The sequence below is a fragment of the Gobio gobio genome, assembly GCF_949357685.1.
Source record: "Gobio gobio genome assembly, chromosome: 10".
Lineage (NCBI taxonomy): Eukaryota > Metazoa > Chordata > Actinopteri > Cypriniformes > Gobionidae > Gobio > Gobio gobio.
In genome coordinates, this window is record NC_137116.1 from 3594895 (window position 1) to 3608113 (window position 13219).

The window sequence follows — 13219 nt, forward strand, 5'->3', positions numbered from 1 at the left end:
TGAAGTGAGAAGAGCTCAGCATGTGTTAACTGTATGTCTTCCTAAAGCGACCCCCGGGGTCATCTATGTTACAGCTATGTGACTCTTTTGGGGACTCAAAATGTAACAGAAATGTACCTCTCTGATATACTTTTCTTTCTTTATAGAATAGAATAAAGTCACTTCTGTACTAAATGTAGTATCAGCATGTTTTGCAGATTCAGCTTTGTTGATAGTTAGTTAAGATGTCCCGACCTTGATGGAAACTGTTTTTCTGGGAAACTTTGTGTGTGCGTCTCATGATTCTGTGCAGATCCAGTATTGGAGATGGTCCTTTCTGCAAACGATTCCAGACTTTGAGGCGTCTTTTCTGTGACCTCCGAGGTCATTGAGGATTAATCTGGGCCTGGGCGACACGGAGTCTACGCATTTTTAGTGATATATGCTCCTATCTGTCTACGTGTGGAAAGTTGCTTACATTGCATGTTGTTAGAACCAATCAGAATCAGTCCACATGGCAGTAATGACGTGTCTAGACCTTGAAAACCGTATAACTGTTCAGAAAATTGTATGTACGTTAGACGGAGGGGGGGAGACTGTTAGAGGGAGAGCGGCCTACAAACTCCTCTTGAAGCTGGCTTCTGCTGATGAAACTGCAAACTATTCTTCAGTAAATTTTCTTTAATTAATCTGACTCCTGACTCCTGGTCTTCATTTTTCACTACTGGTCCTGGGTCCTAAGCTGTTACCCCAACAATATAATATAATATAATATATAATGAGGGAAGGTAAGAGGTTTAAAAAAATTAATAATGGAATTTCGAATTTTCATATATTCATGTTTCATTTAAAGCTACAACCGGAGACCGAGGGTGACGCAGATATGACGCAATCGACAGGCGACTCCCTCACACGCATAGCCCACACGTCCCGGTTCCTCGGTTAAAATAGCAATTTCTCACGATTTACAAATAGTTGGAAACATTTGGGATATTCTAAGTACTCAACTGAACAAAATATATAACACTGGCCTAGTGGTTTCTGGATATTTTACTGCAAAAATCCTACATAGTTCACCTTTAACAAATTTTCATTAAAAAAAAATGAAAAACTGACATGACATTCTGTTATTTGTTTATAATTTTTCCAACTCATTCTATTTGACGCCTCTAATTTAATTCTCAAAATTTCAAAAAAACTTTTATTGGCCAACTAGATCATTTAACCATAGTGGCATTCAAAAGAACAGAATTTGCAACAATGCCTCACAAAAAAACACATTTTTAAGTTTGCAAGGCATCAAAACACATTAAAAGTATCAATACATTTTAATTCAATAAACGGGACAGAAACTCTGACACTGAGCCTAGGCAATCACTGATCTCTGGACCGACACATGACGTAAGAACCCTGTTTGTTACGGTCAACTGTTTCCTGCCCTTTCTCTGATCATGAAATAATTGGATAACAAGAACCAAATGGTAATTTATACTCTATGTGTACTTTTGTTCTTAATCCGGTGTTTTGGTAATGTGATATTCTTGGTAATTTTCAGCAGAATGATATTTAGAGGTTTTAAAAATATGCGGTTATATTAAGGTTAAAGTTTGTGTGTAAAAATAACCCCCGCTCACCTTGTATTTGCCCTGGTCACAGCCACACAGGGTGCTCTCCATGGTGTAACTGCGCTGCACTCCGATCTCTCTCCAGACCACCACACGCGCCGTGGCCTCTTTGGAGCGTTCAACTACAAAACTGCAGCTGGACAGGCTGAACGCTGGAGCCATCTGAGAGAGCAACTTAGGCAGAGTCTAAAACACACCGAGCACATGAGAAGTGGCTTTTACATTCTTCAACTTATTTACATGACAAGATCAACGCTGATAAAGAGTAAACTTTTACATGATTATTTCCCGCTCTCTCTTAGAATAAAACTATTGTTTATGCTGCCATTAAAGAGGTACTATTATGCCTTTTTACATTTTCAACTTTATTTAATGTTGCTGTTTGAGCAAGAAAAGGATCTACAAAGTTCAAAAGCACAAAGTCACTCCTAAGTAGTTATTTTCTATATCAGTGTTTCCCAACCCTGTTCCCGGAGGCACACCAACACTACACATTTTTGAACTCTTCGTAATCAAACACCTAATACAACTCATCAGCTCATTAGTAGAGACTCCAAGACCAGAAATATATGGGTCGGATAAGGGAGACATCCAATATGTGCACTGTGGGTGAGCCTTCAGGAACAGGGTTGAGAAACACGGCTCTATATCAGTGCGCACTGTTTCTGAACTCCTTGAAACACCTTGATTGTAGTCTTGAGTTTTGTTCCGGGACCGAACACGTCGCAATAATCCTCATTTAAATAATTCCAGATCAAGGCATAAGAAAATAAAGGGGGCAAGTGTATTGTCGCCATGTCCACGTCTGACACTGGCTGTGTTCGAAATCGTCCCCTATACCCTACCTTACTCCACCATAGCTGCGTTTCCACCGCAGGACCTTTCCCCAGGAACTAGGGACTTTGGGGTGGTACTCAGTGTGTTTTTTGACCGCAGGAACTGGGGTCTAAATAAAGTTCCGGGTAAAGATTTCCCCCTCAAAATGGCCCTGCTCGCGAGGTAGTACTTTTTAAAAGTTCAGGCACCTTCGGGGTGGGACTTGGGCGCTGAACATGCTGACTGGTTGAGCTCACGCAGCATTTTATTTCAACCTTAAAGTCTGTTGCTGTGCGGTGCAGTAAGAGTTGTTTGTTATTCAAATCAACAATGGAGTTTAAAAAATACGACCGATGGACCAACGACAACATTCAGACTTTATTAAGTTTATTTGCGGAGAACGAAATCCAGTGGGCTCTGGAAAGTTGCACGCAGTGCTACGTCACTGGACTAATCTTCACGGTACTTTAGACCGCGATGGAAACGCAGACAGCAGCAGGTCTAGGTGAAAAAGAGTTCCTGGGACAAAAGGTTACAGTAATTTTTTTGTGGAAACGGGGCTTAAAGGGATCGTTCACCCAAAAATGAAAATTCTGTCACCAAACAGATAGAGCAACCATTGACTACCATAGTAGGAAAAAAAAAATACTATGGTAGTCAATGGTTGCTCTATCTGTTTGGTTACAAACATTCTTCTAAATATCTTCTTTTGTGTTCAGCAGAACAAAGAAACTCATACAGGTTTGGAACAACTTGAGGGTGAGTAAATGATGACAGAATTTTAATTTTTGGGTGGACTATCCCTTTAATATAGTCCACTTGAAGGAGTGAATGAAAATGAGTGAGTGAATTCAGACAGTGTGAATTCAGCTCTTCAGACAAGAGCTGCCGCTTTTGCATAGTTTGTGCTTAGCAAACTAGCAGTACCAGTAGTAATGAAAAGATTCATCTCTATAAATGGAAACTACCATGTAAAAACCTTAATTTAATAATCAATTAAAATTGACAAATCAGCTGTGGGCGCCATCTTCTGGTCAGATGCGGGAATTCATTCGTTGCAACCGTCACAGTGCATTAAGGGCATTTTCTAGCCATTGAGAATACATTGGTTGTACAGTTATTGCGGTGCTTTGTGGGACTGAATGAGTGCACTCAACAACATCCACTATGGTTTCGGACACCACTAAAAATGGCTGTCCCCTCAAATAGTGCCCTTTTTTAATGGTATTAGGGGCGATTTTGGACACAGACACTGTTATTTTCCCCCTTAAATGCGGTAATGTTAAGGGACGTGACATTTCCATATCACGGTCAAAGCGGTTGACCAATCACCACCCAGTGGACTGGTCCAACCGACCAATCAGAGCACATTGCGCTTTTCGGAAGGAGGGGCTTCATAGAGACAGGAACTAAACAGAGTGTTACTGACAGACTGGGAAGAGAGGAGCTGCAATAAAATGTCAAATAAGTGAAAAAATATTTTTTTTTTATTCAAGCATGCAGACCCATTCTAGTAGTTCCCAAAAAAAAAATCAAGACTTTGTAAACGGGCATAATAGGTCCTCTTTAAAAGAATAATTCTCCCTAAAAAATGTCTTTCTTTCTTCTGTAAAAAAAGATTGCGCGGTTGTTTTTGTCCTGTGAATGGGGCCAAAAACGTCTAAGCTCCAAATATGACACAAAGGTAGCATGAATTAAATCCATACAAACATATCTAATTCATTTATCAAATATCTTCTTTTGCTTTGTGCACAAGCATTTCCAATTTTCTATTTTTGTGCGATTCCTTTAATATGTAAATGTGGCCATTTAATATAAATAACACAGTTTTGCAGGTTAGTTGGTCTGAATGGACTGAGAAGGGGATGTGTGTTGATGCTGTGAATGTGTTGAGCTGTGAATGTCAGATTATATCTAAATAATACATCAAACTTGCCAAAAAGATGCCAATAAAAGATTAGTGTGCGGTTGTGTTACCCTGTATCCCAGGTCCTCGTGTAGGTCACAGGTGCTGGTGTTGACGTTGGTCTGCCACACCGTCTCCTTAATACTACAGCCGTACATGAAAACATTCTTCTTCCGTGAATGGCCGTGATAATCGCAGAACACCTTAACACACACAGTTAACAGACAAAAACACTGCTGGTGTCATTAATCAGTTTAAACGGAGTTCTCTCACATACAGCGTGATGCTCTCTCACCAGTGGAGTTTTTCCTGTAGCTCTGAGGTACTGCAGGAGACTCTTGGCGTGGTAGATGGTGGGGTGGAGCTCGGCGTTGGGGTTTTGCCACTGTCTGTTCAGATCCTCCCCACTCAGAGAACAACGATGACTGTATCGTGAGCATAAAGAAGATTGGAAATATGTGATTAGATTGCGTGATAACTTTCAAAAAGAGTTAAAGAATGTTAACAAACAATATCATTATATCTGCATCATTTTTAATATGCAGTATATTTTCCTGCCCATATCATACATGTATGAAAAATGTAATTGTATAACAATAAAAGAGTTAAAAATCCTTGGTTTATGCTGCACTGTAATAATAACGCAAAGGGGTGAATACTTTTTTTATGTTTTGTTTTTTACGCGTCATCTACAGTATCAACAGCTTCTGTTTATTTGCAGAACCTGTGTGGAACGTGGAGGTGATTTTGTTGTTTGTTGACATACTTTCCGTTGATGACCCCGTCAGGGTTGAGCATGGGGATGATTTTGAAGATGTAGCTCTCTCGTAGACTTTGGGCTTGAGGACTGCAGCTCATGAGAAACTCCAGAGTGCCCTTCATCACCCAGCTAGAGTTAGTCTCTCCAGGATGCACCCGTGCAGACAGAAACACCACTGGACGGCTTCCTACAAACACACACATTACAGCATCGCTGAGCGAGTCACATTCATTCACGGAGGCTGAAATGACAATCACATTATGGTGTGTGAGTGCCTGAGTGAGTGCGTGCAACTTGGACCCACATGAATGAGAGAGCATGTAAAAGAGCATGAAAAAATTGCATGGAAGCATGCATGTAAGAGAGCAAAAAAAGGTGAATGTGAGTGCTCATGAGTGCATTTGAGAGCGCTTGGTAGCGTGCTTAATGCCTGCTACAGACTGCGTGATTTTGGCAATCCTATAAGTTCATTACAAATCACACTGTACAAAGTGGTATATATGTAGACTGTACAATGATGACTGACACCTATTGAATTGTAGGCTACGATGCAAGTTAGTATAGAAGAATAAAACATCATCCCCATGTGCTAGTGGTAAACAAATAGAGCAACATGAATTGCACTTTGGCAATTGTGGTTTTTATGTGCTCTGAAAAAAAAAATAGGAGGAAGCAAAAGAGGGGAATATGGACGCGGTCATGGCTAGGGAAAAGAGGCCAACTTGGCATGCCAATTTTGCAAATGAAGCTTGATTTAAGTAGTTTTAAAGGTGTACATTTACATTTATGCATTTGGCAGACGCTTCTATCCAAAGCGACTTACAGTGTCCTTATTACAGGGACAATCCCCCTGGAGCAACATGGAGTGCCTTGCTCAAGGACACACTGGTGGTGACCGCTGGAATCGAACCAGCAACCTTCTGCGGGTCAGTTCCATGGTTTAACCCACTCGACCATCATCTCACAGCAGCATGTCTCGTTGATCAATACACCATTTCATGCTGCAGTTTTATTGGCTATGCGACCACAATAACGTCTACCTCTAGCACAATTCATAACACAGTACTTTAGTACTAGACGCAGGTCATAGCAGCAAACACACTGAAGTGAAGTGACGTGTGGCCAAGTACCCATACTTGGAATTTGTACTCTGGATTTAACCTACCACAGTAGTTAACACACACACCGTGAACACACACCCAGAGCTGCAGCGCCCGGGGAGTAGTTGGGGGTTCGGTGCCTTGTTCAAGGGTCCTCAGTCTTGGTATTGAGGGTGGAGGAGAGCGCTGGCTATTCACTGCCCCCACCGACAAATCCTGCCAGACCTGAGACTCGAACCCGCAACCTTCAGGTTACAAGTCCAACTCTCTAACCATTGGGCCACGACTGCCCCCAGAACACGTGATCATGCTAAATTATCACAGGCTACCTTTGGTCACAAGACTGTGACAACGGCCGTCTTTGAACTAGTGTTAATTTCATTAATGAAAATATGACAAAATTTTTTTGCTAACGAACCTTTTTTTCCATGATCAAGACGAGACGAAATGACACAAACGTCCTTAAAGGGTTAGTTCACCCAAAAATGAAAATGATGTCATTAATTACTCACCCTCATGTCGTTCGACACCCGTAAGACCTCCGTTCATATTCTGAACACAAATGAAGATATTTTAGTTGAAAGCTGATGGCTGAGAAAGGCTTCAGATAGGCCTCCATTGGCATTCAGTACATTTACACTCCCAAGACACATAAAAGGCACTTAAAACGTCGTTCCAAAGTCCATCTCACCACAGTGACTCTACGATGCGACGACAATAGTTTTTGTGCGCAAAAAAAAAAAAATCAAAATAACACCTTTATCCAACTTGTTCTCGTCTTCCGTGTGTGCCTCCACGACGCATGCGCGAGAATATGACGCAGATCCGGCGTTCTTACATATGACCCAGAAGCGATTTGTTTACAAGCAGAGGAAGACGCGCCAATCTAAGCTGTTGAATTCTACATTGATCGTGCTTTAGGTCTCGGCGTAGTTCTCAAAATCGGGCTAAAGTGTGCATTTCATGGATTCCCGAACCCCGGCGCTACGTCATATTCTCGCGCATGCGTCGTGGAGGCACACACGGAAGACAAGAACAAGTTGGATAAACAAGTTGTTTTTTGCGCACAAAAACTATTGTCGTCGCATCATAAAATGATTGTAGAGTCACTGTGGTGAGATGGACTTTGGAACGACGTTTTAAGTGCCTTTTATGGGTCTTGGGAGTGTAAATGTACTGAATGCCAATGGAGGCCTATCTGAAGCCTTTCTCAGCCATCGGCTTTCAACTAAAATATCTTCATTTGTGTTCCGAATATGAACGGAGGTCTTACGGGTGTCGAACGACATGAGGGTGAGTAATTAATGAATGAATTTTCATTTTTGGGTGAACTAACCCTTTAAGCGATAACTGACTATATCAACATGCAATATCGTTGATGAAAAAAAGACTAGACTAAAAAGTATTTTAAAAAAGTGTGTTAAAAGAACACATTTTCTATCCGGTGTTTGCAATGCAAAATTTACAATCTGGTAACCACAGTTCATGTGCACGCAAGCTCTTTCTCTCGCGTGCACGCACGGATGATCTGAAAACACCAATAGACATTTCTCAAATGACAACAAACGTGATTATAATTTTGAGCAAAATAATCGGGATTATCAATGCAGCATGACAAAAATGTGATTAAAATGCTTAGACATTTAGTCGACTAGAACTGGACTAAACAAAAAAACAGGACACGGTTGACTAAATATGATAAAAACTAAAAAGCACATTTGACACAGGACTAAGACTGAGACTAAATGAGAAAATATCTGATGAAATTAACAATAATTTGTTTGAACCTCTCTCACTGTACCATTTAGAAGTCACGACCACAGAAATTGGCACAATTGTTCATCTTTTGTCTAGGACAGCCCGAAATCATACAATGTGTACCAGGCATTAGTGTGTGCATGTGACAGTGCAGGCATGGCAGCAGGCATGCAAAAGTGCATGACAGTGTTTGTGAGTGTGTGTGGATCATGTATGCGAGAGTGCATATGAGAGTGTATATTAGAAAGAGTATTCAAGCATGTGGGTGAAAGTATTCATCAGAGAGAGTGCATGTGAGCGTGCATAAGGACGTGCATTTAGGAGTGCATCCTGTTTCTTATCCACTAAACCAGGGGTGCAAAACTCAGTTCCTGGAGGACCCCAGCCCAGAACTTGATTAGCTGGATCAGGTAAGTTTAATTAGGGTTGAACTAAACTCTGCAGGGCTGTGGCCCTCCAGGAACTGAATTTTGCACCCCTGCACTAAACTGATTGCTATGGCTGTATTCTTATCAGTGATGTTCCTGTGTGTGTGTGTGTGTGTGTGCGTACATACTGAACTGACTGATATGGTCATTGCTGGAGGATTCTGGCATGGCTGTGATGGTGAGCAGGGGACAGCTGTTTCCTCCCAGCGTTTCACACAGATCCTCCTGTCTGTAGTATATCTTCTCAGTACCCAAAGCACTCAACTTCTGCAGATGCATCTAAACAAACGAGGAACAGAATCAAACAGAATCCTACTTAGCATGCACCAGTAAAATCAAGGTATATTGAAAATATCATGCCAAATGCCCTCTGATGGTATCCATCCATTTTCTGGTGAACTTCTGAATTATGCATGCTTACTGGGCTAATATTGGCATGTTAAAAGAGTTGGGGCATGTGCACTAAACCACTAGTCCACAGCGGCAACAGTAATGCTAAAGCAAAAAAATAATACTAAATTTTGTTACAGCACATCACTGTATATAATACGTAGTTTTTTACTACAGTGTCAAAAGTACAACTGTGGTGATACTTTCATTACCAACAAAGTACATAATTTTAGTACATATACAGTCGAAGTATGTAAGTCGAGGAATACTATTCAAACTAATGTGCTTCTTGAGAAGACGCATTCAAGTATTACTGTACATCAGATTTTGCATCAATTTAAGGAGTACCTTCAGCATCGAGTAGGTGTATGGGTAATGATAGGCAAAGTAGCAAACATCATCTTTATGCTGAAAGGTCACAGTGAAGGTCATGGTGAAGTATGATTTGCCCTTTTGCCCTCCGGCTGCAATGGAGCTTCGTGAGAAATGATTCCTAGATGATAAGGATAGAGGTCAATGCGTGACAACCCACAAATCAATGTACTTTTACAAGCTATAATACAATGATATACAACATAATAGGATTGTACTTACTTGTAGTAGCAGATGTCTGATCCTGTTCTAACCCATTGGGGCCTGCCGTTGATGGCATCATGTACCGAGTACATGAGAACCTGCATACCTGTCACATCATAGGAAAGACCAGCAGGCAAAATCAGACAAAAACACAGATGGCTCGAGATGGGTTGACCAAGTGCATTTATGTAGCTGAATATTGTACAACATCCAAACATACTCTACGCAAGTGCGCAACCACAATAACTTGCTAGCTCTAGCACAATTCATAACAGTACTTTAGTACTAGGTTACTTAATAATACAGATTAATGGCACAGACATTTGAATGTAACTTTTGCCATTCACATCTGTGTTTGTGTACTTGAGTAGAGTATGTTTCTGGACTAATGCTTGAAATGACCCACCATAATTGAACTGGCTGTTAGACTTCTCACAGTTGATTATATTGAATCGATAACGAACGCCAGGACGCATATTGCCCACCTCGAAATAGAACCACTGGTGATAGTGATTGCTATTGATATCTGAGTTCAAGATCAAGTCATACTCAAACCTGCCGATAGAAACAGGCAATACAGAACAGAAAAATAAGAAATAGCTTCTTCATTTTATGAAAAGCACATTTATACAACAACAAAAAGCTTATTCTGCACATACTTTCTGACTTGTATTGCTTTCCGTAGGTTTCCAGACTCAAATTTAGAGTTGAACTTCAGAGACTCCCCGTTGTCAATAACTGGACAACTGAAACAGTTTTGAAAAGACAAATGAACTTACATTGACGATGCACATATTTTTAATAACTCAGAGAAACAAAGACAGCCTGGGTGTGAGTGAAACAATACATTTGGTTGATCTTGAATGCAGTACAGTTGTGCCCGTCATATCTGTGATATCCCTTAAACCTGAGCAGTTAGTTAAAAAAAAAAGGAATCTATTTTTTTTTTCAACTTCAACCATTATATTTCTACCAAGACACAGAAAAGTGACTTTTGTCAACAGATAGTGTTGGCCCCAATATATACCAGATGATACAATAAATGATTTCACAATTGTGCAAAATGCAGCAATTAACAGGGCCAAGCACAAAAAAAGGTATAATGAGTTATGCAAGCATGGCTGGGAGCGTCACACCAACTGCAACAATGAGTAATTAAAAGACATTTTTATATAATTTTAAAAATATATGTACATACATAAATTCAAATCACATGCAATATGATTGAATTGCTTATGGAGTTTGACCAATAGGTAGCACTGTTACCAAATTAATGTTGGAGACTAAGTTTGGTGTCAATGTGCCAAAGTGTTGCAGAGATAAAACCTCTGAATCAGCCTGGCACCTTGCCATCAAATGTCTTGATGCATTATTCGAGAGTGGTTTTGTTAGTCAAAAAGCTTTTAATAACTCTTTTCCAGAATGGTCTGAAATTTATCTGAGCTAAATTTGGTGAAAATCAGACTATAGGAGGAGTTTGAAAAAGAGGTTTTTAAAGAAATTCAAAATGGCGCACAGCAAGTTTGACCGAATATGGCATAATTGGACACCTGTTCTCGGTATGACTTTGCGGAGTCTATCAAGACCAGCTTCACTAAAATAGGTCAAATTAATCAATAGCTATTAACATTTAGAAATATCATTATAAGTTTTGACCAGAAGGTGACGCTGTCTTGAAACTTTATGAGCCCCAATGAACCATACAGAGTTTCGTAACGATATGCTAATGCGTTTATAAACGTTTAAATAGCATTAAAAAACATGTAAATAGCATTTTACTTTCAAATTCAAAATGGCCGACACCCGAAATGGCTGACATGGGAAAATTGCATACCATTCGACACGGTCTGCAGTACTGAATCTAACGAAACCACTTTTATGATTTTGGGGCAAACCATTCAGAAGCTAAGCAAACAAGCAATTTTTTTTATATCTCCAGACCAATAATGTGCCAATATTTGAAAATCGATATTATAATTTTTTAAGAATTACAATTATGTCTGCATTTATGTCAACCTAGAGTCTTTCAAACGTCAAAATGTAATTAATTAATAAGCATTCGTGTCAAAATGACATATACAAATATTTTCCTATTCTATTTTGCCTGGAAACGCTTCCAACATGCTTGCTTATCGCGTGAAAGATAGGCGTCGGTTCTATTTCTAGCATGCACGCGTTTGCCGCGCGTCTCCCGCAGGCAGTGTGCACGCTCTAACCTGTTAACATGGGAGCCGAAATAAAAACGGACACGCCACGCAGCTGAGACGCTCACGCCACGCTTGCAGTGTGTAGCCCGCCTAACAAAAACATTATTATTAGGTGATTGGCCCCTAATAATATATATTTTTTATACATTTGAATTTTGAAAATTCTTACATTAAAAACATTTTATCCTAACTTTATTTTAGTTAAAAGGACCTTTCATTCATTTTTATTATTATTTAATTGCATTAGTATTCCTTTTCAAAAAAAAGGTAATGTAATGTTTATTGTTGCTGATCAAAATTGTATATTTGAGAATATTGTAATAAAAACACTTGAATTTGTTTAGCTCATCATAGCAAGACATTTTACTTTACTTAAAAATTGCACACTGACCTCTGATTATCTAAGTCATATACGACTTTATCAATGATGTCACTGGGGTGAATGAGCCTCTCAATGTCCTGGAAGATCTTCATTCTGTTGAAAAAGAATGTCTTAGCTGAATGGTTCATTCAAAAAATACAATTCGGTCATCATTTACTCCAAAAATACAATTCTGTCATCATTTACCATTGTAACTTTCGTTCTACTGAGCAGCACAAAATGAGATGTTCTGAAGAATGTTCTCTTCCACACAAAACATTCAGTGAGTTATCAAGTTGATTAACTTAAATTTTCAGTTTGATCTTAAGAGGATTTGGAATGTAGTTCACAAGACACTTTAATCGTGCTTTTATGATGTTTTTGGAGCTTGACAGTCCCTGGCTTTTGATGTATGAAAAAAGAGCAGCATGAACATTTAACTGAACATCTCCTTTTGTGCTCCACAGACGAAAAAAAAAAAAGCAACAGGTTTGGAATATAGTCTATAAATAAGACTTTGGAGTTTTGTTTAGCCTATCAAGTATTATATTTCACACCAAAAATAAAACAGTAAAATATTTGTTTAGTACCTCTGCACACCATAAACCCTCTCTAGAATAGGCTCGCGGAGGTTGAGAGCCACATGCCCAAAGTAATCTGGGTATGCCACCTCTGTGTAGGCAGGCACTGAGCGTGTACTCTTCACCATCTCTAAGTAGATGTCAGGGTCATGAAGTGGCAGCAGTGCCGCTGTGTCTGGCACTTCGAGATCGGCTTGTTCCCCACCCTCGTCCTGAGGCCCATCCTCAGAGACTCCATTCACGGCACCATCTAGAACCAGACGACCCAAACTATAGACCAGATCGCAGTCCGATTTGCCGTCTGGCCTTTTAGATATTGAGATGCTGTCCAGCTCCAGAGGTGATCCATCGGGCGGCAGAATGTCCCCCGGCGCGGAACATCTGTTTTGAGGCCCCAAGGATGTCGGAGTGGTGGGAATGATGATGGGACGATGAAGCTCTGCGTTGTCGCTTGATAGAGGAAAGAAAGATCTGGGGCTTTCAAAGTCATTATCCTGAGAACAAAACAGAAACAGTGATCACCCTCGGATGTTTTCACACCTGGATCGTTTGGAGCGTTTGTTTTGGAACCTGGCGTGTGACAGTATGAACACGGCAATTGCGCTCGGATCCACACCAAAACAATCGATCCGAGAACGCCTGAATGAGGTGGTCTCAGCCCGATTGAAAACTAAACGAAAGTGGTTCAGTTGAAGTGAGAAAGCAATCTGACCCAACGGACCAACAAACCAT

The 13219-nt window shown here is 40.2% G+C and overlaps 1 protein-coding gene across 3 annotated transcripts in view; it reads right to left on the bottom strand.

The window, feature by feature from the left end:
• Positions 1–13219, bottom strand: part of agtpbp1 (ATP/GTP binding carboxypeptidase 1) — a 64041-nt gene that overhangs the window by 23141 nt on the left and 27681 nt on the right. The window contains exons 14-25 of one of the 3 annotated variants that reach the window (XM_079827722.1): positions 12497–12981; positions 11937–12020; positions 10186–10245; positions 9998–10084; positions 9745–9893; positions 9357–9444; positions 9111–9255; positions 8501–8651; positions 5093–5273; positions 4622–4751; positions 4398–4529; positions 1614–1790 (exon numbers count right to left, since the gene is read on the bottom strand). In XM_079827722.1, the coding sequence (XP_079683848.1) occupies positions 1614–1790; positions 4398–4529; positions 4622–4751; positions 5093–5273; positions 8501–8651; positions 9111–9255; positions 9357–9444; positions 9745–9893; positions 9998–10084; positions 10186–10245; positions 11937–12020; positions 12497–12981 (1869 nt within the window). The remainder of the gene's footprint in view (positions 1–1613; positions 1791–4397; positions 4530–4621; positions 4752–5092; positions 5274–8500; positions 8652–9110; positions 9256–9356; positions 9445–9744; positions 9894–9997; positions 10085–10185; positions 10246–11936; positions 12021–12496; positions 12982–13219) is intronic. The other 2 variants (XM_079827723.1, XM_079827724.1) reach the window with 2 other exon arrangements.